The sequence below is a fragment of the Gymnoscopelus microlampas genome (genome assembly GCF_963454915.1).
Source record: "Gymnoscopelus microlampas genome assembly, chromosome: 12".
NCBI lineage: Eukaryota > Metazoa > Chordata > Actinopteri > Myctophiformes > Myctophidae > Gymnoscopelus > Gymnoscopelus microlampas.
Genome location: NC_139949.1, coordinates 12894241 through 12920667, shown reverse-complemented (window position 1 = coordinate 12920667; position 26427 = coordinate 12894241). Strand labels below are relative to the sequence as shown.

Here is a 26427-nt window from a genome sequence, read left to right as displayed (position 1 = left end):
AGCTACAAGTACACTATTTGTGATTGGTTGTAAACGTGCATCGATTGATTCAGCGGTCGATAAATTGCTGCAATACAATTTTAATCTGTAATCTGATAAAAAAATATATTTTCTGCAATCTGATAATAGACATTATGTAATAAGGCTGTAATAGATAATAATAATACACTTGATTTGTATAGCACCTTTCATGACATGAAATGCAGCTCAAAGTGCTTTATAGAGCAAGAATACAATTACAGAAAAAGTACAACTAGTTTAACTATAAAGCAAAAAAGAAATGATAGATAGATAGATAGATAGATAGATAGATAGATAGATAGATAACTACATTGAATTTACTTGCAGTTATTACGAAACAATAGATTAGTTATTATTCAAACATTTCAATGTCACCACTTTAAATTTATTTCAGGTACAATTACATTTTGACAATTTAATTAGCCAAAACATCTTTTGACATCAGTGTCCCTGGTACACTGGGGGTGGGGGGTCCATAAAATAAAAGAACCCCGGGATAGAAAGATACATAGACACGACTGTGTCAGTGAATGATAAAATCCCAATGCTTTTCATGTAAAACCTGCCTCCTTATCCACTGCATCGAGGGAAACTTGAAGCTTTCTGATCTCGTTCTCGACTGCGATCGTGCATGAAAAGCCTTTCCCTGTGGTCGTTGACTATTACAGCTGTTCTGTGACTATTACTAATGCATGACAGTGGGTTTCTGTCGTTGTTTGTGTGATTGTGCTTCCTCACGATCTGTTCGAGAGCTTCGTCATCTGGCCATCCGTACCAATAACAGTACAGTACGCCCTCTTAAGTAAGAGCCCTGCAGTAGGCCGGCCCCCCTTCCAGCAGCCACTCACTGCATGTTTACTTCACTGTTGCCATGTCTGCGACTTATAAGCGACTTTAGGCTTGCTGTTCTGTAAAGTTGGTCGTTGCGGGTTGCGTTTTTGGGCTTGTTTCCAAAGTGTAGTTGCTCTTCTGGCCTCGTTTCCCAATGTTGTTTAAACCAGTGGTTCTCAAACATTTTCATGTCAAGGACCCCCAGATTAACATGCGTTTGATTTGTCTGCGGACTGAACATATTTTTGTACCAGATTTGTGTTGTTAAAATATTCCACAACTTTGTAAATTTGTTTCCAACATTCTTTTGAAATGAGCAGATCTACAAGCTCACAACGCGTCGCGTTGTCAGCTTGTAGATCAGCTATTTTCAAACAGCCAATGTTTAATAAAGGTTTAATAAAGTGCTCATGTGGCCAAAATAGCCGCTTTACTTTTTGTTCTCACAGACCCTCGTTTCTCTCGCAGAATCTGGCAACGCTGGTTTACTTGCTTTGTCAGCTGTGTTCTCCTTCTCCTCGCAATAAGTACATCATCTCCTCATACGTCTTTATTACAGCGCAGAACCTTGGACTTTTAGACCCGAGGAGAGGGACAGATTTTATCTCCTTGTCTCTTCCTTATCGGTGTCGCAGCCTCTCTCTATAGGTGGACCTTTGATCAGGGACACATTGGGTTCACCACCTCTCTCTCTCTCTCAAGAAATCAAGAAAGATGACGTTAAAATCCAATAAAAACGAACCTGCCGTCCCACTGGAGACGGTGTGCAGCGTGCGGACGGCGCTCTCCGACCTGTACCTGGAGCAACTTCTGCACAGCAAGCCCAAGTCTGAGAAGGTAACGACGATCTGTACTTATTATAACGTTAAACCACGCTCATAACATCAGACACTATACTTGCTTCTTCCGGGATTGGACGATGTAATAAATGGTGTTTTTATGTACATTTAGTTCTACGTTGTCGTCGCTTGCCGACAACAATAGATCGACCTGCTTATATTTGTTGTTGTTGTTGTAATAGCCAGCCAAACGTCACCGCCGTACGATGGAATAAGTTTAGTTTAACTGTTTATGCTCCAGTTGCGCGGATCATCTTCTCAACTCATCCTTTTTTCATTTCACGCGCACCCTCATATAATATTTCAGGGGTCATCATCGATGTGTCCGTACACACGGACACGATGTGTCCTCGGTGGCAAAGACTTGGTCTTGTCCGTGGCACATTTTTTACACACCATAATGTTCTTATTTTGATCATAAGACCCAATTATTGAATGTCAAGTCTCCAGGTTTTCTTCAGAATGTGTATGACACTGATTTACTATGACGCTATAGCACAACTGGTTCTCAAATGTTTATTATTTGCAAGGACCCCCTTAACTCTGAGAGTGTTCAAATGGAACCAGATGTTGGTTCCATTTGAACACTCTCAGAGTTACAGACCTATTATGGTCCGTTAGGTCTAGCTTTATGTGTTTCTGGTAATATATTGTCCACTTATTTTGTATGTCCATGGCAAAACATTTATTTTGACCAAAATGTGCCACCACATGCCAGCATGGCCATGACCCCTGTATCAGTTTGACATGCATTAGGTCACGGACCCCCATAATAATAACCCCTATTGATCATATGATTTAGGCTAGATCTCAAATTCTCAATCTAATTTCATTGTTAGTCATGTTTGTCCAATATGGTCCGACTTTGGTCCAGTATTCCTTTTCTGTCAGAGATAACAGTGAAACTCTGATCAAAATACCCACTCTTGTAGGTTACTTGTACTGTCATGCTGCAATAATGGTTAAGAAAGACAACCCCCCCCCCCTCCCCAAGACCTCATGTTGAGGGTCCTCTATCTATGTCTTAAGTCAGTGTCAGTAAAATGCTGGTCTTAGAGATTCCATAGACATGTTATAGGCAAGATTCACTTCTGCAATGTGTACACATAAAGAAATAACTACGTGGGGAGGCCTATTCACGTGATATAACAGACCTGTTTACTCCCATAATAATGAGCCATGTATTTGATTTTAGGCTATTTTTAGAGTTACTTATTCACCTCCTATCCTGGGACTGGGATAAATGTTATCACATGACTTTGATTGTATGTATCACCCATCAGGCTTAATGCCAACCTCTGTGACGAAAACAACACTCAGCAACTCTCCTGGCAAAAGCGTATTTGCACAAAACTAAATCTGCGATACATTGTGGTAGATAAACCTGGCTACATAATAATAATAATGTAACAACTATGTATTCGCATTTGTATGTGGAAACTGGGGCCAGTATCTTTATATATGGCTACAATAATGTACTGATTTATTAGGTAATTAACCACATGAACCCTCATACATGGAATGAGTGGTACTGTAGGAAGTGAAAGAGTCTGAAGAGGCCAGCTTCAGACTGCGGTGGAAAATGGGGAGTGAGGCTGCAGTCCTATGGGGGGGAGGGTCATCCCATAGCTCGGGAGCCAGGAGGCCAGGACATCACAGAGAAGGGAGGGCCACATATTCTGTGTTAGGTTACAATTTTTATCTAGAGTCAAACAAAATGTATTGCCTCAACTCCTACATTCCAAGTGCTTATCAGAGTGGGGGGTCCCCAGTTGAAATATGATTATTTTGGGGGGGGTCACCGCCTGAAAAGGTTGAGAACCTCTGATCTAAAGTGTGCGGGAGGGGGTGTAGGGGTGGATCAGGCCCTGAAGGTGAAAGGTGCCATGCCCTTGATTGCCTTGTAGCTAATCATCACCAGTGATTTGTGCTGGGTGCAGGCAAGCAATCGGAAGCCAGTGAATAGAACGCAGAAGGGGGTAAGACAGGTGAAAATGTAGGGATGTTGAAGACTGGCCTGCGTGCCGCGTTATTCCGGATGAGTTGTAGGGGTTTGACTGAGCATGCGGCCAGACCAGTCAAGGACAGGTCTGAGTTGCAGTAGCCTATCTGGTCTAATGGTATCTGACAGTTTAGAGTTAAGTGACCTTGAGTGACAGTCACATCAGAGTGAAACTGTGCCGATTTGTGAAATCAGCAACTTCTTTTGGATTAGTGCCTAGTCAGGAGTAATACTGAGTCACAAGGGATATTTTGTGCAGAATGAAGGTCTTTCCCTCAGTGTGTGTGTCCTGTACCATACGGTAGTCACTTGTAACTTTATATTCAGCACTTTCTTCTCTATCATGTGACCGTGATTACAGTACATCCAGGGGGTAGTTTAGGCCCACAACACAGTAGCACATGTTTGTTTGTGTGTTGAAACTCTATGACTCTGATAAGGGTGTGTACGATTAGGGTTATGTCTCCCAATATCTCGTGGGGCAGCTCCTGTTCTAGCCTTTTCATCAGGAGATTTTTGAGTCCGATGCCGAACCTGATTTTGGGAAGGCCTCGACCACCAATTATCCATGTTTGGATTATTGATAGAACATTTTCTAATCAATTTGAAACTTGGATTTGATTAAAGTTTATATTTGAAAACATTTAACTTCGGCAAAGAACATTAACTTTAATTATATAATGAACAATGCAAACAAGTAAAATACGTACACATTTTATTTAACCACTTGAGCCCTATTCAAACATTTTCAAAATTAGCAGATCTACAAGCTCACAACGTGTCGAATTGTGACACGTTATGAGCTTGTAGAACTGCCATTTATGAACATTTTTGAAAGCTACACCGGCTGTATAGTTGACGATACCGACCGATGTAATCAAAAAAGTCAAAAATGGCTGATATATTGGCCCAAACGATACATCAGTCTGACCCTAGTTTGTTGAACAGTTTAGGTCAAATAAATAAATAAGGTGCCCACTCCAGGTAGGGAATAACCCAAATGAAGGCGTACTAGTAACTCAGGGTCTTTTTCATGAGTGAGGGGTAGACTTGTCACATAATCGCCCAATCGCAATTATTTGAGATAGTCGTAATTATTTTTCATAATCGTCATAATCGTTTCCATGTAAAAAAGAAATCATACATTTTCCAAAAATAGCTTACAACACGTCATTTCCGCTATTTTTACTTCTTTTGTTAAAGTATAAAATGATTAAATGTGTCCGTAATTTATTTGCATAATTAAGTTAGTTGTCATATTTGCCCAGTGCAATTTGTGATTATGAAGCCTAAAAACCAAACAAATTAATGTTCCAATGCCAAAAACACAATTCAATTGTAAATTATTTGTGTGACAATTAATCGTCAACTTAAATTTGTAATCGTGACAGTCCTAGTGAGGGGAGGACAGAGCTGGGGAGATCAGCAGGAGAATTGAAGCAGCGGTACTGTGTTTACTGTGCTACAATGTCATGAGGAAAAGAGAGCTGAGCCAGAAGGCAATGCTCTCCATCTACCAGTGGAAAATTAGGTTCGATCTTTTATCCGTTGAGGTGGTTCAGGACAGGTATCTAATACGGATGCACCCCGGGCCATTCCCAAGGGAGGTTTTCCAATCCACTCAAGACACGTCCAGCTGGAAAGGCAGACCAAGGACCAGATGGGGGATTGTATCTCCACACTGGCCTTGGAATGCCTCTGGAAACCCCAGTCAGAAGTAGAGAATATAGCCCAGGAAAGGAATGTTTGTGATTCTCTGCTGTAATAAGATTAATAAAGCAATAATAAATGATGTGTACACTACAGCAGTTTAGCAAACATTAAATGTCAAAGTTGTACCACAGGTCATTGTCAATTGTTCCTGAAAAACACATTGCAATGTTTAGAAACTATAAGTTGTTACAGCAACTATGCAGTATGTGGCATCTAGGCAAATCATTCTGGCTAAGGAATTCTACCTGGCTTTAAATAGATACCACATCAATGGAAGTTTCCCCATCCCTGTTTTAGAACCAAGAACAGTTAAGATTTTGTATAGATTTCTCAGCTGCCTTGTTAAAAGGCATTATTGTGCATTAAACTGTATTTTAAAAGGTACCATATTCGTTTTTAATTATGTCAAACGTGACTGAATATTATTCTGAATATTAGTTTTCCCCCTGGAGGCACTAACATAGTCAGGTTTTGAGGTGGCATGCTGCCAAACAGCTTTCCACTTGTGGAAGGCAGGTGATATATCAGACCTGGTTTTCATGTGGTTTTGCTCTCACACACTGCAGAGGAATCATTCTAACTGCTGCAAAGTCTGGTGGAAACAGTTTGCCTCTTTTCTTTCCATTTTAATCTCTCTTTAATCTCTCTTCTCACTGATCTGCAGCAATCTCACAAAGTTGATTTTATTTTCCTTGGATGATTGAGTATGAAGTAAAATTCATTTACCTTATCTGCCTAGTCTGCACAACTAGGTTGTTCATTCATTCTAAGCACATTTTGTTTGACTTGTTGTTATTATGAGTATTTTATATTGGCATGGGTTTTATTGTGGCATGGGTACAGCTTTTTTCAGTATCAGACAGTTCAGTCTCAGTTGTCTAGCCCTTCAAATATGGAGCATCAGTAGTTCTTTGACTATTGGCAGAAGATCAAGCCGATCAACATTTGGCTAACCACTATGGGGAGAAACATTAATAAGTAATGTGTTTGATTCAGATACTGATCTGAGAGCAAGAAAATCAATAGATGGCAACACTGATAGGTTGCTCTATAATGGTTGCAGAACATAAAACAATAAATACAGGATATGCGGTTTAGAGCTGATCGCTGACAATTAATGAATAGGAGACTGATTTTGTGGACTCTATAAACATATACACGTACAGCATACGTATGTGTAGTTATCCAGAAGTGCTCCTTAGCATTTTGAAGTGCAATGGTTTTAACACTTGATGATCCTATTTGAGCAAATTAAATGACATCACTGTTGTTTTTCCCACATACACCCAGTATCTATAACTGAGCTTCAGGCTGCTGCATCGTCATCACTAACAGGGATTTGGGTATTCACCTCAGTCAACATTCATGAAAGCCAGAAAATCACGCGACATTGACAAACAAACCCAAGAGCGTGCAAGGCAGCCTGCCTTTTTTTCCCTCTCCCTTTTGTTTTTGACCATCTTTGATCACATGACTAGACATGTCTCTGTACAATTCTACACTTGCAGAGTTAACACTGAAGATTGTGCTGATGTGAGTGCAGTGGAATCAGGAAGTTAAGAGGAACACATTTCTCCGTAGAGACACAAAGGGAGAGGGGCCTGGCTGCCAGGGTCTTTTTCTGTCCTTAACTTCTTATTCACACACGTTACAGCCAGCGGCTATTTTTCCACAGATAACTTATCCAACTATGTGGCACTCCCTATCTCAACTTAATGCTGACCAAGCACAGTGTCACAATTAAGAGTCACTTTCAATCTTCTAGTCTAGTCAAATCAAATAGAAGAAGAGCCTCAGACCAGGCCTAAACATACACACAATTTACAATTCATCAACAAGAACACCTAAATCAGCAAGAAAGAAAGAAAGAATGTATGCCAATTCTATACTAAAACCCTTACAAACCTTGAAATAGCAGTTGAGGAATGCCTTGATAAAAATTGGAAAGTGGTCTGATTAGCAACATTGTTCACAGCACAAAGGCTTTTGTTACCAAGACATTTTGAGTACTAGAGAAAAAGATTAGGCCTACATCAAGTAGAAGAAAGGACGGATTGTGACACAGCAGAGCAAATCATTATTTGTGGGCCTGAGAAGGGGGCGGGGGGATGATTCGATTGTTTTTCCATATTCACTGTCTGGAAGTCAACTAAGATTTGCAAATGGCACAAGATTTAGGCTACAAAATGATCAATGCTTTAACAGGATAGCGCCACCCCCCGGCACCCAGTGTTAAATTGACAGCAGGCTTTTCCAGGATCATAGCATCTCCAATATGTAAAGTTCATTATTAAATTAATTTGCCACAGTGTAATAACAATACGAATGTATTATAATTGTTAGTATTATTACCATCATAATCATTATTTATTAGGGTAGTTAGTATTCGTCACAAATCAATGAAGAACCTACCAAATCCACATTTAACTCTTTCTTGCATACTGTATTTTGACAGTGCCAAATCAAACAAACATATCAAAAGTAATCCTTTGGAATATCAAGTTTTGAGAGCCTTCCAATCACACCTCTGCACGTTTCGTTGAATATTGTTCAGCGTGCCTCAGCACGTTTTGTACTGCTTCTGATATTAATCATCCTGCCAATACTAGCTGACCTTTACACTGAGGTGTGACAGCTTCCTTTAACCATGTGACTTCCCTCTCTCCCTCTCCCAAGGGTCAGCACATTGTGTAAACGTTAAAAGAAAGAAGGAAGAGACTCCCTTTCACAGCTCACTAGTCCATTTTGTGTGCTCAAGACATCAGTATTGCTTGTGAACATTGGTTCATGATGTAGATAAAATGTCAAGATACTTAAGGTTACACTTGTGTCAAGAATTGTGGAGATTTACTGTAGCAGGATGATCGTACAAAAGGGGAGTCCTCGTCACTACTATGCAGTGGTGTAAACCAAAGTAACTAAGTACATGTACTTAAGTACTGTACTATAGTACAATTTTGAGGTATTTTCACTTTAGTAGAGTATTTGCAATTGTCTATACTTTTACTTCTACTCCACTACATCTCAGAGGCAAATATTGTGCTTTTACATAGAATTATTTGAAAACTTTAGTTACTAGTTACTTTGCAGATATAAATTGTTACATTATAAAACACACATTTACCACTTTAGCCCTATTTGATACCTAGGCTATTTGAAAATAGCCGATCTACAAGCTCACAACGCGTCGCATCGCGACGCGTTGTGAGCTTGTAGATCTGCTGTTTTCAAACATTTTAGTACTTTTACTTTTGGTACTTTAAATACATTTTGATACCAATACCTTTGTACTTCTACTCAAGTCAATTTGGAATTCCGGACTTTTACTTGTAACAGAGCTACGTCTACATTGCCGTATTGATACTTTTACTTAAGTAAAACACTTGAGCACGTTTCCCACCACTGCTCATACCTGATGACATAAGTGTGATTCTTAGCTCCCACAGTTTAGCTTAAGAGTTTATCATAATAACAGACCTTCACGTGTCTACCCTAGAACACCATCGTGAATAGCGTGTGAATACATGTTGAAAGGCCAGGTGTCTTGTTCATTTGACTGGAAATCGGTGTTGTGTCTTAAACGCAGTGCTGTTTTCTGCACTGCAGCAGGAAAACTGCCCACTTCCCCGGGGAGGATGTAATATAATCTGTTTACTAGAGTTTGTCCGTGTGCTTCGCTGCACGTACAGTGATAAGGCTAAACTAAAACTTTTCCTTCCAACTCACGACTGATAAATAACTATTACATTGCACTTCTGTGGCTGCTTGGATGAGTCACCTAATCCCACACAACCTCAAACACATGCTTTTCTCCACCAGTGGGATCGGGACATGATAAAAAGGGTCACAGACAAAAGACCACCTTTGAAAAGTGGTCTTATAATAATAGGAATATAGAAATATAGCAATTATAAATATATAACCACAGAAGCCAAAGGCATGGATCTACCAAGTTCAGTATGAACTCGACCGGGCGTGATAGGGTCCAGAGGTCAGTTCTAATAGTGATGAGGAGATTTGACACTGTCATGTCACATTCCATACCTCTAATCAAGAAATCCTGTGGATATCAAGCTCTTCTGGTTTTCATTTAAAGACATCAAACCAGGGATTAGCTTGCCTTAGACCTATGGCTTGCCTTAGAAAATATGGGCTTAGGTTAGACACACACAAAGTAGTAAACTATAAAATGAGTAGCAGGGTGAGATCCTATTACTAGTTGATAACCCTAGAACAATAATGAAGAACAGCACCATCTGGAGGCTGTCCACGCTATCTCATAAACCCAACAGCAAAAACAACTGTCAGAATCGTTTGTGTCCAAAACCACCTCAGATGAAGAGGAGGTGGATGATCTTTATTTTATTTGACAAACAGACAAACAGAACAAGTACTGTGCAGAGAGAGCGTATCACCGCTAACGCATTTTTATCATGATTTGCCGATGCAGGGAAAGCTGTCTTTGGTGTACAGTGCAACTCTTTGAACCTTTATGGGATTTATTGTTCCATATTTTATGAGAGGTGCCTATTTAAATATCCACCTTGGAGAGATCAATAAAGCGTGTCTTATCAGAAACACTTATCACAAGAGTAGAGCTGCTGCTGCAACACTCCTTGTTGGAATTTCCAGTTTCGGGGGAACTCGCAATCTTTTAGATAATTCCTGACATCTTAAAAGATAGATATACATATGTACAAAAGATATATGTAGAATATACTGCTACAAAATGTCTTCCAAATCCCAACAGTTTTCTGAAAAACCTATGTTTCTATATCAGTGGTGCTCAAACTTTTTCATGTCTAGGACCCCCAAAATGATATATATTTGGCCGCCGACCCCCATCTCAAAATATTTTGCTCCAGGGACCCCCCAGAAGCAAAGATTTATTTGAGTAAAAAATGTTCGCTTTAAAAGAATATATTGCAAGATTTGCACTCGGTGCCGCGCTATGAGCTTGTATATCTGCTATTTTTGAATAGCCAAAGTGTAAAATAATGCTTTTTATCTCAAATCAAAAAGTGACACAGATGCGTTCCAGGTCTTAATAGGTATGAAGAAAGGTGAAATAATGTGCATAGTATGGATACCCCAGTGTGAAGCACTTTGGAATAATTATTTCAAAGGACTGTGTTTAAAAAAATCACTTTGTTTCATATTTTGACTCCCAAAAGTAATCTTCCCCACAGGGATATTCTACCCTTTGACTCTGCTCTATCTCAAAAACATAAAAGCCAACATTTTAGTCCAAAACAAACCGCCCCCTTCCCATCCATCAGAAATTGGCCCAAAGAATATCTCAAATGTGTCTCTTCATCACATCAAAGCACAGGCTGAGTTGAAATGAGATTGATTTCCATCCCACTCTTTAATATTTGCCAAGAGATGTGACCCCATTACTGATGTGGTCACCATGGCCACCCAGACCAGATGGACCAGACTGCCGGACGAATGCTTAATGAAGTGTTTAAACAGTGGGTTAATTTTCAACCTTGAACATATGTTAAAACTGCAAATGAAACGCGACTTGTTGAGACACAAAACCTTCATCAATTTCTCTCAAAATACCTGGATGCCTGGAATCTTAATCTGACAGGAATCAGGGTGACCAAAAAAACACAGCCATATTTCCCCTTTTTTGAAAATGTATATTTTCCGGACGCAGATTCTTATGGAGCTAATATATTTAACATCACTTGCAAAACACGTTGATTTTTTGACTTTTGCCCATTATTGTATTATTTATCTATGGCTATTGGCTATATCCCTGACCCTTTGCCTGGCTTTACCTGAACTAATGTCATTCCCACTGGGAAGTGTTTGTTAAAACCATTAATTTCAGGGAACAATGGGACATACAACAGTGCATGCTTCTGGTAAAAAGGCAAAACAGGTGGTCCTGGTGCGCCACCTTGTACTAAGAAGTACTTGACTTGGTCTTTTCATCTACAGGGAGGGTCAGTGGACTAATACAGTGGTTTTCAACATTTTTCATGCCAAGGACCCCTAAATTGATATACATTTGAACGCGGACCCCCATCTGAAAATGTTGTGCCAGGGACCCCCCAGAAGCAAAGATTTGAGTTTAAAATATTCGCTTTAAAAATACATATATTCAAAGATATGAACCCATTTTCAAGATTTTTCAAAAAATAGCAGATCTACAAGCTCATAGCGCAGCACTTATGAGCTTGTAGATCTGCTATTTTTGAATAGCCAAAGAAATCTAAGCTAAGTGGTTAAAATGATTGTGACGCTATGTTAACTAATTTTGCCGGGGACCCCCCGGTACCCCCCCCCCCCCAAGGACCACTGGTGGTCCCCGGACCACTGGACTAATACATACACATTGAAATATCAATGGACATTGACTATTTCGAGCAACACCTATGAAATGACAAACAGAAGCATTGTGTATATGAGGGTGTATGCAGGTACTTGTTTTACTGTAACTACTACAGTAGCAGCTCCCTGTGAACACCAGTTTGAAGCACTATGCCCTCTTAGCTACAGCTGAACTACTTTTAAGTTCTGCACACCTGCTGCAAAAAAAATCGGCATCAGCGCTCTTTAAGAACCTGCGAGAGCATGTCCCTCTCAGCCAACATGACAAAGAGACAGGTGGCCTCCGTACCCTCATACCCCAAAGTTCCTCAAATCCATAACCCCCACTCCCATAACCTCCACCCCCTTCCAAGCAGTTCCTACATGAAAGCCCCCATACCCCAGCACTCCACACCCCACCATATTCCATTACTACCTGTAAGACACCCCCCCCCCCCCATCTTACAGAGCAAGCAGTTGGGGCCTCACCGCATACCCCCTGCCCATATCTTCCATGGGGTAAGATGTCGATTCTGAAATCTGCTCAGTTTCTTTCCAGTGCAGCTCTGTTGATGTGAATGGGGGCATGTGCTCTCTGTAGCTGCCTGTAGATGGCGCATGTACACAGTAGAGCGAGTCGCCTACTGGCCAAAATGTGGGGAACTTTTAGTAAAAGTATAAAAAAAAGCACTTGTGCAAAGTTTGGAGAGAATTGGTCTACTGGTGTGCTAGGCGAGCGGATAAAGACGCCTTGAGGATTCTAAGTATAAGATATATGTTTGTTGTTTCTTGTCCCGCAGGCTGCTATGCAAAGCTACGAGTGTAAGGGAACTGACGTATACACCAACGGTAGTGCTGCTGGTCACATGAATGGGGCAGAGATGACCAAGATGAGAGAAGTGACGTTTGAAAAGAATCCCTCAGAACCCATGGTAAGTCTAATGTAATCAATGCAGTAGGCTATAATGTTTTGGGTTTTTTGCTCAATATTTTGAGTAGCTGAGAATTCATATACAGTATTAACATTACATCCATAACTATAAGTTGTTACTTTATGTTGAAAAGCTGTATTTAATAATAGCAAGATGCATGGACAACACATGCACTGTACATAATGTCAATCTGTATCTTTCTCCTGTATATCCTGCAACAAATATCATCATGTTGTCCTTTAAATACACACACCCCCATCTATTTCTCACTGTTTCATACACAGAGTAAGAAATAACATACTTACAGGATCATTTTAATGATCGTAAATTTGTGTGTGTGTGTGTGTGTGTGTGTGTGTGTGTGTGTGTGTGTGTGTGTGTGTGTGTGTGTGTGTGTGTGTGTGTGTGTGTGTGTGTGTGTGTGTGTGTGTGTGTGTGTGTGAATTCTGTTCATTCTGATTAATTGTGCATCTCACGTCTAGGGGGTGACGCTGAAATTGAACGACAAACAACGATGCACTGTGGCAAGAATATTGCACGGGGGCATGATCCACAGGCAAGGTACGGAAAGTCCGATTTATATGTTATATTATACCGTATGTATATCATATGTATATCTTAGATTTATTTTGGTGGCCGTAGCTGAGAGGATAGAGAAGCCGTCTGGGAATCGGAAGGACCCTCGGCTCGCCCACCCAGTCTGTGTGTCAAAGTGTCCCTGAGCAAGACACTTAACCCCTAAAGGGTCATTTATACTTTTATAAATCAGGCAGCTCCCCCTGTGTACTCATCAGAGCCATCTGAGCAGCCTTTTGCTGGGTGAAGCAGTAAAAGCACCCCCCCCACTCCCCTGGGGACCAGAAAATACCCCCCCCCCCACCTCCCTTTCCCTTCTCAGTCCTACAACGGTGTCTTGCGGGGCCGCGGCAAAACAAGACACCGACATATAACACAACAGAGTAAAATTTAGGCATAAGCTTAATGTAAAAGAAATGTAATTAATGATTACATTTCTGCTGTTCAAATATTGCCTTTACACTCGTAGGAGGTAATTGTACTTGATGGGCATCAAGGCAATAGAGTTAATATAACAATGATAGACTATTGGTGATTAACCTTCTATAAATGCCACACACAGATCTGCATGGACACTATTTAAAAATGGCAAACAGTGGTCTGGTCTGGCTGTGTGTCAAGAGTGAGTAGATCAGTGAGAGTTTCAGATAGCAATAGCCTACTGTTAAGACTAAACTCATTCATTATTCATTCAGTAATTGAACTCCCTCGTAAAATCAATAACAACAGATGGATGATAATACTTGTCCGACACTTTGACAAAGAGTCTCTAAATAGGTAAATACTGATTGACTGATTGAGAGAGTGAAGTCTGCGTCCAAAGAAAAAGCTTGCCATTTTCAGATTGCTCCCAATGAATACACACAGATATAAAGACAATACTAATTTCACTAAAACAAAGGAGTTACAATGCTGACAATCAATGCTGACAATCAAAGAGCACAGATTAAAGGTATACTTACACACTGAGGTGTTTTTTGTTTTCTTGCGATTAATTAACCCAAAAATATATATTTTCAAACTGCTTTGTGCCATGAGTTCATTCACACAGAACATTATTATTACACGGCGACAAAGCAACAGTTTTACTCGGAACGAGGTCTCTTTTTCACCCCTAATATAGATATCAGCCTGTATGAATGAGGCATCAACTATGAATAGTTTTGATAGTTTCAATATTTTCATGTTGTTTATCTGTCATGTCTGTTTAAACTTAGTTTATTCGCTCAAGTACAACATTACAGATTGTCAAGCTAACTATCTGTTATTATCAACATGCGATGGAGTATAAATTAAGCTAGGTCAGAGGTTCTCAAACTATGGGTCTGCACCCCAAGTGGGGTCACGGGAAGGTGACGGTCAGGTCGCACATTGGCAACTGAAAAAAAGGAAAATGTATCCTCAAGTTTTTCAAAAGCATTCCTGTGAATGCATTTTTCTCTCTTTTTTTCTTCTTTTTATTATATATTATATTCTGGAAACAGATAAAGGTTATATACTGTATGGTTCCATTTACAAATGTGTACAGAAAAACACTTAAGACACAAAATCAGCAGGAATCAGAGTATTATGATTGTATTTTCTAATAAATATTCCTATTCAAGGCTACCAATGTATGATTTATTTAAGACGTTTTATTTCAATGTTGAAATTCCAGTATAAGTTCAAGTGTGGGGTTGCCCAAGAAAAACTTCAGTTCTCACACTCACAAAAAGAACACCTTTCTTGGTGTTACTGCTAGTCTCCCTCTGATATAAATGTGTCTCTCTCCAGGGTCTTTACATGAAGGGGATGAAATAGCGGAGATCAATGGGACAAGTGTCATCAACCACTCAGTTGATCAGCTGCAAAAGATCCTGGTAAGCCATTAAGTTGTAAATGCTTACAATTATCTTGACACTAACTTTGTTATTTTGGGCTACACTATAATGTATCCATAAAATCAATGTTCCAGTATGCTATTGATTCCTCCCAGAGATGTAATCACCTAATGCTTTGAAACATCTGTGATGGGAGGTGCCCACTTCACTTGACTTGACTTGACAACATACCCCAATCTAGGGCTGTGTGATATGACTTCAAATATCTGTCGGGATTTTTTCAAACGTTTGCCTCAATTAACCCTTTAAGACCGGGAACGCATCTCGGTCATTTTTAGATTTCTTTTCTTGAATATATATATTTTTAAAGCAAACTTTTGTTACTCAAATCTTTGCTTCTGGGGGATTCTACAAATGTTTCTAAATCCTAACCGTTTTTTGAAAAAACGGAATCAGTGGTTCTCAAACCTTTTCATGTCAAGGACCCCCAAAATTTGGCCGCAGACCCCCATCTCAAAATATGTTGTTCCATGGGACCCCCCAGAAGTAAAGATTTGAGTTACAAATGTTCGCCTTAAAAAAAAATATATATATATATATATATTCAAGATTATATATCATATTCAGATTTGCACAAATTTTCACGATTTTTTTTTAAAAGAAAGAAAAAACAGCTATGTAGATCAGCTATTTCCGCTATATTTGGAAAATGTATGAATATTTTTCAACATGGAAACGATTATGCAAAATGATTGTGATTATCTCAAATAATTGCGATTAGGCGATTATGTAATACTTGTGACAGGCCTACTCAGCCCTACCCCGATCATCATGTTCTTCTACCCTCCCCATCATCATCGTTTACAGAAAGAAACCAATGGCGCAGTCACAATGAAGATAATTCCTAATGTGCAGAGTCGCTCCAGAGTCTGTGAGGTAAGCCTCAGTGATATTCCAAAGACAAAATATTCCCTGATCATAAATGCACTTTTGTTTTGTGATTTATGTTTTATGTTGTTGTGATTAATCTATCCTTGTGGGAAGCTTTCTTCACATTGTCCTTGTGCCATTTATTGTTGCATGGTGGATCGCAGACACTGAGCATCCCATTCTGATTTCTCTTTTTTGTTTTAGTGAAATTCTACATATTTTTCTACTCTGCTCCAAAGGAGAAATATGACCTTGTGATGGTTATGGATTGGCGTCTGTGACCAGTCAAATCTTAAGAATAATCAGATATCTGTTAATTGGATAGTGCTGTGGTGCCCGCGAGAGTCTAATTAACCACATTAACCCTGGCGTCCCTATTTTGGGCATGTCATAGGTGAAGATTTTCCAAAAATGTCCAAAATAGCAGATCTACAAGCTCACAATAGTCTGCGTTGCAATGTGTTGTGAGCTTGTAGATCAGCTTACTTTTAAATAAATACATTTTTTTTAAAGTGTGTATATATATATATATATATATATATATATATATACACACACTATATATATAGATAGATAGAGGGCTTAACTGGTTAATACTTGGCTTCATGGTGATGTTGCTTGCTGAAATTTCAAGCTTAACAACACAGGTCAAAGCGTAGCGTTAGCTTGACAATCGTTTCTTTTCGGGGCATAAATTAGAGACTGAACTGTCCTGTCTTTTCCAAAACTCCTCTGTTAAAAGGAATGTGTTCTTTATCAGGTGAATCTTCCATAATTGAATGAGAGACACAGGTGACTATATAACATTCTAAGTTTGCTGTAGTGGGCCAATAATATAAAGATCATCACTCACATTAGATTCGCTGCTAATTTGACCTGAAACTCATTTGCAATGCGTTTCATTCTGCCATCTTCTGGCCATAACATACTGTAGCTTCCATGTGCAGAAGCCATTTTGTAACATCCACAATTCCTTTGCATTGCACACATTACATTATTGACTAAGCAATTTATTGACTAAACAAAATGTCTCTCCCTTGTCAGCTTGGACGGGGACATCTTGACAATTGTAACTAAATGATAAACATTAAGTTAGTGTTTTGATAAGTACAGCTTATGATGTGGTCAGTGATGGCAGTTTACCCTGAAGCTTGTAGTGCATTAAGTTACATAGCGTTTCATGCCATTATATTAAGTACATTTTTGTACACCCTATCCTTCCTTTTTTCCCCCTCTTCTTCTTTTCTTTTTCTGTGTGTGTGTGTGGCGGGGGGGGGGTTGTTAAAGGCAATAAGGATGTTTACCACAACCACTGGAGTGACTTGTGGAAATCACACACATCGAAGTACTGAATACTAACGATGCACTAACCTACCTTGAGAAATAGCTTACATTTATTATTGATGTTTCAGTGAATTTCTGTATAACCAAGTACCTGTACCTCCCAGTGATAAAAAAAAAAAGGATAATGTGGATTTTTATATTTATCTACGTATGTACCGGTAATGAGTGAATGAATGAATGCACACAGATTTCTTTCCCAGGGCTGATAAAAAGAGAAATGTTCTCCACTTTTAGAGCCCAAGATGAGACAAAATACAGGTGCATAATTATGTTCCTTTTATGAATTAGTACAAGACTAACATTTCACTTTTAACACTTCATTATCTCTCATAGGGTCTTAACACTTGTACTGAGGGATTAAATGAGATGGGGAAATTGTCGTCCATCCTGTCGACCATTAACACAGTCAATAGAAGAATCACATTTGCTCAATAGGGGGTGCCATACTCTAACTCTGGAATGGGCCTTTGATTCTAACCACCCATTTATAAACATATAAGTATAGGTATAAGTTAAAAAAAGAAAGAAAAAGGATATACTCCACAACCAGCATAATGCGTTTTGCTGAAAATTACGTTGCAAGGACATACTGACACTCATGTGACACAAGTAAGTACTGAGAATAAGTGTGGCCTCACTTGTAGTGCAATTGGACAGTACGATAATACAATTATGGCTAAAATCAGTTTGGGGGCAAGTAAGAAAGCGATCAGGAGCCCACACAGACCAGGTTTGGAGGCCATATTTCAGTCATGGGATTCAACTTTCCTATTCCCAACACCCACCAAAGAAAGAAAATATCACCTGTTCCATGACATGATGAAAATGTGAATGTCTCTCTGGCATGTATTTTAAACCTGCAGATGTACATGAGGGCTCAGTTTGACTACGACCCTGCCAAAGACGATCTCATCCCCTGCAAAGAGGCAGGTTTGAAGTTCCAGACCGGTGACATCATTCAGATCATCAACAAACAGGATCCTAATTGGTGGCAAGGCAGAGTGGAGAGTTGTACGGCCGACTACGCTGGACTTATACCCTCCCCCGAGCTCCAAGAATGGTTGGCACAGCCTGTCAGACACTATTTTTAATCCCAGATTCATATATTAGTTTAGTCTTATTAAGTTCAGTTTAATAAAACACAAATGTCAGAAGTGATAGACACGAAAAGAAAAAAAAAGTCCCATTAGTTTGTAACCTCTCTCTGCCTGGCGTTCTGCTATACCGGAGCGTTTATTTTTAGTGTGCCGACAGGGGCTCCACTTCTCAGAGGACTTAGCCTCATATTATGCTTCCTAAGAATCACTTCACACTGTCCGGACGGACAGAGTGAATCGACCGCCTTCATAACAGGCAGACAGTGTGAACATAAACACCAAGGGTGTGTGAACATGCCATAATTGTTATTTTTAAGCTAAGCAATTTTAACTCCAAATCGTTTCTGTTGGGAGTACAAATTACTGGATGTTTTTTTGTTTCTTTTTTAAACCGAAAATGTTTGTTTTGGTTGACAAAAACATGTGACACCAGACACTTCAGACAGTAAGGGCAGAATTGCACCTAGCTTAATGTACTGTAACACTCTTATCCTTGCAGGAGGTCGGCAAGTAAAAGCAAGGCCACTCAAGGCAGTCCGTCCTGCAGCCCTTTTGGAAAGAAGAAGAAGTGCAAAGACAAGTACCTGGCTAAACACAGCTCCAGTGTGTATTATTGAAGATATACATACTTACACTGTTTCTTTCATTGTCAGCCGTTATAGATTTCTGCAATGCAAACCTTTTTTTCCTATACTTGTTTACAGTTTTTGACCAGCTGGATGTGATTTCTTATGAGGAGGTTGTTCGGCTTCCAGCATTTCAAAGAAAAACGTTGGTGATTATTGGTAAGCCCCATTGTTATCTGGTCCATGTTATCAACTTCCAAGAAGATATACGGCTATGTATTTGTCCCTCTGAATATTTATAGTCTGGACTTTAACACACTTGAAAGAAAATATCTTTTACAGTTCTGAAACATTTATCTTTTTGTTTACTCCAAATATTGTCCATTATATTATATGATTTCTGGCACAACAATAACAGCCAGAAAAAAAGTGGGAAAAGTATCAATACAATAAATCACACCTGCCTCAAAATAATAATCTGAGATTATTATTATAATCAATGAAACTTTGATATTTTAGGTGCACCTGGAGTAGGAAGGAGCCATATCAAAAGCTCATTGCTGAGCAAATACCCAGAGAAGTTTGCCTACCCATCATCACGTAAGTACAGCAGCTTATCACCTTGCTTTTTGTTTGTTTGTTTGTTTTTTACTTTGTTTTCTGAATAGAGGTTTAATGTGGAATGTGGAGTGTAGCTAGTAGCTGCCAACGCATAAAGCCTTATGCTTCGGTGAGTAAGTGAGCAAGAAAATGTCAACAAAAATAATATATTTTCAACTGTAAAAAGTGTTGCCACCATCTCGAAGCAGTGACATTCAAACTGGACATCATTGAAGTTCCACTTCAGCCCCAATGAAGCAAAGGCTATGGCATTCCTTGAGTGCAGGGGTAGTGGTTTTGAAATACCGTTGTTTTTTAATCCTATTTTTAGCGGCGCTAGCCGCTCTATACCTTTAGGTATAGAGCGGATATTAGCCCTCTATACCTGGCTTTTGCGTCAACGTTCTGATTGGTCAGGCTCGCCAACGTTCTGATTGGTCAGGCTCGCCAACGTTCTGATTGGTCAGGTCCGTCAACGTTCTGATTGGTCACTATTCATGACATCACTATGTTACTATTCATGACATCACTATGATGTCATGAATATAGAATTAGATGTCTATATAAACAGAAATATTTAATAATTTCAGCTATGACATTATTAAATATTCAGTTTTTGCCACTTACCTTGGAATGCATTTGGTGATTCGCTTCCAATGGCACTATTTAGTGCCACTGGAAGCCTTGAAATAAATTTACAGAGATTTAATATTGTTTCTCTAGTAGAAACACATATCTATGACAAAATATATCAAAGGCGCCGCTACCTTCACACAGGTGTGATTTTTTTATGTTATGCAGAAATATAACTTTCAGCTCTAATTCTGTCTCTACACAGATACCACCAGACCCAAACGTGCAGACGAAGAGAGCGGGCAGGATTACTATTTTGTCTCTAATGAAGTCATGACCAAGAGCATCTCTGCAAATGAGCTGCTGGAATACGGCAGCTTCCAGGGATTCATGTTTGGCACCAAGATTGAGACCATCCAGAAAATTCAAGATCAAGGCAAAATCGCCTTGTTGGATATAGAGCCACAGGTAGGCAATCAAAATAATAATATAAATAATATAAACATTTAAGTCCCACCACTAGATAGCACTTGAATTTAAAGGCACAATCCACATTTCAAGTATTACAATAACATGGAATTTGAAACCGCAGAGAGTTATTTTCTACTGGTGAAGCAAACAGTATGATCGATCTGTCTGGTTACAACTCGCACTACTCAGACTCACAGCTCCACAACAATACTTTGTTTCAAGTAAACATACAACATGCAAGACTGGGGACAGAATGTGCGTATCGTTTTTGGAATCACATATTGGGCCTTTAGTTTCCACGGTTTAACAAAAGCTCTTCTCGATTGACTTTTCACTGCAGACTTTGAAGCTGATGAGAACTCCTGACTTTGCACCTCTTGTGGTTTTCATCGCCCCCACCAACACAGCTCCCCAGGTGCTCACTCATTTTCTGACTTTAACCCTTTCATACCGAGAACGCATCCGTGTCATTTTGAGATTTCTTTGGCTATTTTTTGAAAAATCGTGAAAATGTGTGCAAATCTTTGAATATCTATTTTTCCATAGCGAACTTCTTTTTTTTTAACTCAACTTCTGGGGGGTCCCTGGAACAAAATATTTTGAGATGGGGGTCCGCAGCCAAAATACATTTTGGGGGGCTTTGACATGAAAAAGTTTGAGGACCACTGATTATAGCAACATAACTTGTCTTTAAAAATAAACAAAGACATTTCTGTAGAATCCCCAGAAGCAAAGATTTGAGTTAAAAATGTTTGCTTTAAAAGAATATATATATATATTCAAAGATTTGCTAAAAGTTTCACGATTTTTCAAAAATAGCACATCTACAAGCTCCACTCGGTGCCGCACTATGAGCTTGTAGATCTGCTATTTTTGAATATCCAAAGAAATCTTAAAATGACACCGTCTTAATGGGTCAAGCCTTCGGAAATAGCAACACCCTGAAAAACATTCAAAACAATACCCTAACCCTTGTTCGGCCAGCAGTTACTAAACACTGTGCTCTATGCCCCCGCTCCCTCTCTTTAGACGGAAGCCCTGCAGGCGATCCAGAAGGAATCTGAAGCCATCCTGGCCATGTACAGACACTTCTTCGACGTGATTCTCGTCAACAACGACGTCGACGAGAGCGTGAAGGGAGTGGAGGAGGCCATTGAGCGCGCCACCTCCACTCCGCAGTGGGTGCCTGTATCGTGGGTGTATTGATAAGTTGCCCCGTCCCTTTTGTTTGGTGAAAAAAAAGCAGTGCAATATCACTCCCTACGCAAGACCTTAAGAGTTAATGATGTCCCAGGTTATGTTTGGGTTAACTGTTAATTAATGTAATTGTCTGAGATGAGATTTTTTGCACTAAAGCATCCCCAGAAAAAGAAGGAAAAAAAAACAGCAATACTATAAAAAATATTTTATTTTAGAATTCTTAGAGAACCTCAGAAGGGGATGTTTTGGAATGTTTTATGTGGTTGTTCTTACTAGCAATTTAAGTCACGGGGGCGCAGATTACTCCTGGTTTTCTGTTCTATCAAGTCATCGCTACCGGCATTCACCTGATGTTCTATTCTATGTAATGAGTCCTCCTCGATTAGAACATAGACCAGCAGTACTCTGGGTTTCCAGGACCTAAGAGGAGAACCACCAGTATAGACATTTGTGCTTCAGGTTTTTTCATGGGCTGAGGGATATTATGTTCAGTGCCACACTGTGAAATCCTGACCATTAAGTTAACCACATGAACCCTAGCATCTCTATATTAAGCATGCCATTACAGGCAACAACAAAAAAAGAAAAAGAAAATGTTTGTTCAAAAAATAGCAGAAAATTGCAGATCTACAAGCTCACAATTCATTGCTTGTAGATCAGCTATTTGTTTTGTGACAAAGTACAGTTATATAGGGCTTCAGTGGTTAGCTCTTGAGAGTTAACTTAACGCTCAGGATTTCACAGTGCACTCAACCTTGATGACTGTTGAAATGTGTGCGTGCGTGCGTGCGTGCGTGTGCGCATGTGTGTGTGTGTGTGTGTGTGTGTGTGTGTGTGTGCAAATGCAAAATAAGACCACAACTGTGAACTCTCTGTAACTGACAGGGTTTCCATCACGTGTCAACCTTGACTCTGAATTTGTTTTAGTTTTCTATTCTATGAGTGTGTCATGAATTTCAGATTCTAAACGTCGTTGTTCATTATGTGGAAATGCAAAGAGTGACAATGTCTAGTACACAAGATTGTTTAGTCAATGATTGACAACCCACTGTATATGTTGTCTCAACTCATCAGAATTGTATACCTCATGGAATGATGTAAAGGCACTTTCAAACTAAATTAAAAACTCCTCAGCTCTGTTGCAGTTGTTTAGTTGATTCACAGTGGTGGACAGTGCTGATTTACTTGAGTACTGTACTTAAATACATTTGTTGAGTATCTGTACTTTACTTGAGTATTTGCATTTTTTGGATACTTGACTTTCACTCCACTTAATTTCAAAGACAAATTATTGTACTTTTGACTCCACTTATGACTTGAACCCTATTTCAAATAGCAGATCTACAAGCTCACAACGTGTCATATCGCATGTTGTGAGCTTGTAGATCTGCTATTTTCACAATTATAGTTTTTTTGTTTCCTTTCGGGGGGGAAATGTCGACACTTCAATACAGCAATGCATTGATATTAAAAAGAAAATATACTTTACTTTTGAATACTTAAGTATTTCTAAAAGCATGTACTTTTGAATACTTAGGGTATACTAAAAGGTATTTTTAAAAGCGTAAAATAGTACTTTGTCCACCACTGGTCATTCATTAAAACCTACAATACATTTTTCCACTTCGGGGGACACACTGAGAGGTCAGCCCTGATTTGAAATGTTGCCAAATGAACATCAAAAATAGGAGGAAAATAAATAAAGATATTTACAAATGCATGGAGTATGATGTCGTCAAAGTTATTGTTATCGTGGGATGACGCACCGTGCTTCTACTTGCATGTTATCACTACAACACACTGGGATCCCCATGCACTACTAAGTCCATAAGCAACAAAAAGGTTCGCACACTGACAGATGAAAACTGAGGCTGGACGTTTCATGATGGTCTGAGGACCAAAACGTCCACTCTCACTTTATTTCACCATGTCACTTTTGCACTTCTATAAGTAAATAGTAAAGGACTATGTTTGCATCTAAAGAGCCTTTCAGTGTGCATCTTTCAATGTGCAAGCCTTTCTGTTGTTTATGGACTTTCATGCTGGCCTCTCACACCCGTTTTCAGCCCTAGTAAGCCTTGAATTTAGAGCGTAAACGTCCCTACCTCTTCCTAATCTAAGAGTTTACATTGTTTTCATAGCCATTTAAGCTAAAGAAAAACACAAGAAGGCACAACAATGCAGTAGTGCACAATTGACTATTGCAGTCGTGCAATAGTCATTTTGCAGCCATTTCAAAGGGTAAATGCAGCTACATTAATTGTGTGTGTTTTAGGTGTTACTGTGCACCAGCATGGACATCATCCACCATACAATAACTTTACGCTTGCATACAGAAACACCTAAATGAAATAGGCCCACAATTAATATTACCTTGTGTGTATAGCCTGCCTGTAAAACTATCTGCTGTGAAAATTAACCATATTCCAATGCAATAAAGGTCAGTCTATAATCGACTGGAGGTCCATGCAGGACCTTCGCACCTGCCGCTCTCCTACGCTGCCTACCTCTTTGCTTGAGTGACTACCTCCCCCTTTACCATAACCAGATAAATGTGCATTTGCAATTTTCATCTTTCAATGTCGTTCCTGCAGAGAAACAGGACCTGCAAATTCCAGTAGAAAATGCTGGAGGCCATACTTGACTAAATAACCGCAACTTCCATGAACAAAGCCTATGGGGGAGGTTCCTTCCTGCCATATGTTGAAAATGTTCCAGCATCCTCTTGACCAAAGAAAAAAGGTTCTAATAGTTAATTTCACAAAATAGAAAATAGGCTATACCAACAAAGTTAAATCAGTCCACTATGGCACGACAGCAATCCATGACATTTGAACCCATCAGGAATAGAATAGAATAGAATAGAATATGGCATGGCAGCCATCCATGACATCTGAACCCATGGAGCATAGAATGGAACAGAACAGAATAGAATAATCATTAACTCACAGATCAGTGGGGCCAACACAGTTAAAACAATCCACTATGGCAGAGGTTCTCAACCTTTTCAAGCCGTGACCCCCCAAAATAATCATATTTGAACTGGGGACCCCCCTCCCCCCACTCTGATAAGCACTTGGAATGTAGGAGTTGAGGCATTACATTTAGTTTCACTCGGTTCCACAGATAAATATTGTGAAAATAGCAGATCCACAACCTCTGTAGATCGGCTATTTTCATAATGTTTGACTCTTTCTTATATTATATGACAATTTGGCCAATGTTTGACCAGTTTTTATATAATTTGTTGTCTACTTTTGATGCAGTCACCCCCCCCCACCCCCCCCCCCCTCATAGAGTCATTTATATTAAAAAAAGGTCTTAAAGTTCCTTAAATTGTCACTCCACTGTCATCTGGGACCTCCCCAAAATCGTGTGGGGACCCCCCCTGGGAGTCCAGACCCACAGGTTGAGAACCACTGCACTATGGCACAGCGGCCATCCATAACATCGGAACCCACCAGGATTAGAATAGAATTTAACTCACAGATCAGTAGGGCTGCAGGGGCAGGCAACGATTCATGGCTGTATATCTTTCCATTCTTCACGAAGAAGTCTTGTTGTCAACTCAAGACAAGTCCCGTTTGAATTTAATATGACATTCTCCTGAAATATCAAACAGATATGCGTTGTTTTTGGAATGGGAACCTCATACTGCAGATTCAAAGGCATCAGTTCTGTTTCTGTCTCGCTCTTAAAAATGGCTATTTATAGAAATTGATTAAGTTCTGCATCTCTGTTTGGAGAGGCAACAGGTGACTTGATTTGTTTGACACCTGCACCAGGGCGAATGAACACGCTCCAACTCGCCTTTACCCAGACATTACTAAACGAAAAGTTCCTGAACTCAAGGTAGCAAGCAAGCTGACTTACCACCTGGGGGTGGTGTCGAGCGAAAAACTTGAATAGAATCAATAGACCCCTTAACAGACGACGTCACACTGGTTGCAAGCGTCATACTGGTTGCAAATGAAACCTGTCAGGTCTCGCTAGGGCGCGCCGCGCTAGCCAACACACAAGAGGGGGTTGGGGTGCACCCCGAAACAACAGCTTGAGAATTGATTGCATGAAACAATCACCTGTGCATCCAGTCTCAATGTGGGTAAACAAATAATTGGTCTATAAAAAAAAAACAATATTACTGGCTGCCTAATGTTAATGTAAATATAGGCTACTTTAAAGAAAACTAATAAACCCACCTCTTGATGGTGAAAATGACTGGTTCTCTCCTGGTCTCAAGCGATATATTATAACTCTATGTCTGATGTCTCTGTCTCGACTCTCAAGTTGCTTCAGACATGACAGGAGTCTGCCAGCCCAGGTGAAAATAATTTGAGAATTGGCGCGAATCTGACAGGGGAGTTCTGTGGTCCTCTCTAGTCATTCTCTGGTCATTTTAGACAGTAGGCCTACTACTGTGTGTATTGTGCAGTGGTGGGAAAATTACTCAAATGTTTTACTTAAGTATCAATATTGCAATGTAGAAATACTCTGTTACAAGTAAACGTCCAGAATTCAAAAGTGACTTGAGTAAAAGTGAGATACCAAAAGCATTGGTAGGCCTATATAAAAATGCATAAAGTGCCAA

At 39.6% G+C, this 26427-nt stretch overlaps 1 protein-coding gene across 1 annotated transcript; it reads left to right on the top strand.

Moving 5' to 3' along the window:
* Positions 1 to 1380: 1380 nt before the first annotated feature.
* Positions 1381 to 23552, top strand: mpp1 (MAGUK p55 scaffold protein 1). Its single transcript, XM_084075190.1, has 12 exons — positions 1381 to 1689; positions 12531 to 12662; positions 13145 to 13223; positions 15012 to 15097; positions 15926 to 15994; positions 18196 to 18392; positions 18929 to 19032; positions 19134 to 19214; positions 19515 to 19595; positions 20434 to 20636; positions 20980 to 21054; positions 21669 to 23552. Exons 1-12 carry the CDS (start codon positions 1567 to 1569, stop codon positions 21843 to 21845), a joined length of 1407 nt encoding a protein of 468 aa, XP_083931316.1. The 5' UTR covers positions 1381 to 1566; the 3' UTR covers positions 21846 to 23552.
* The last annotated feature ends 2875 nt before the right edge of the window (positions 23553 to 26427 follow it).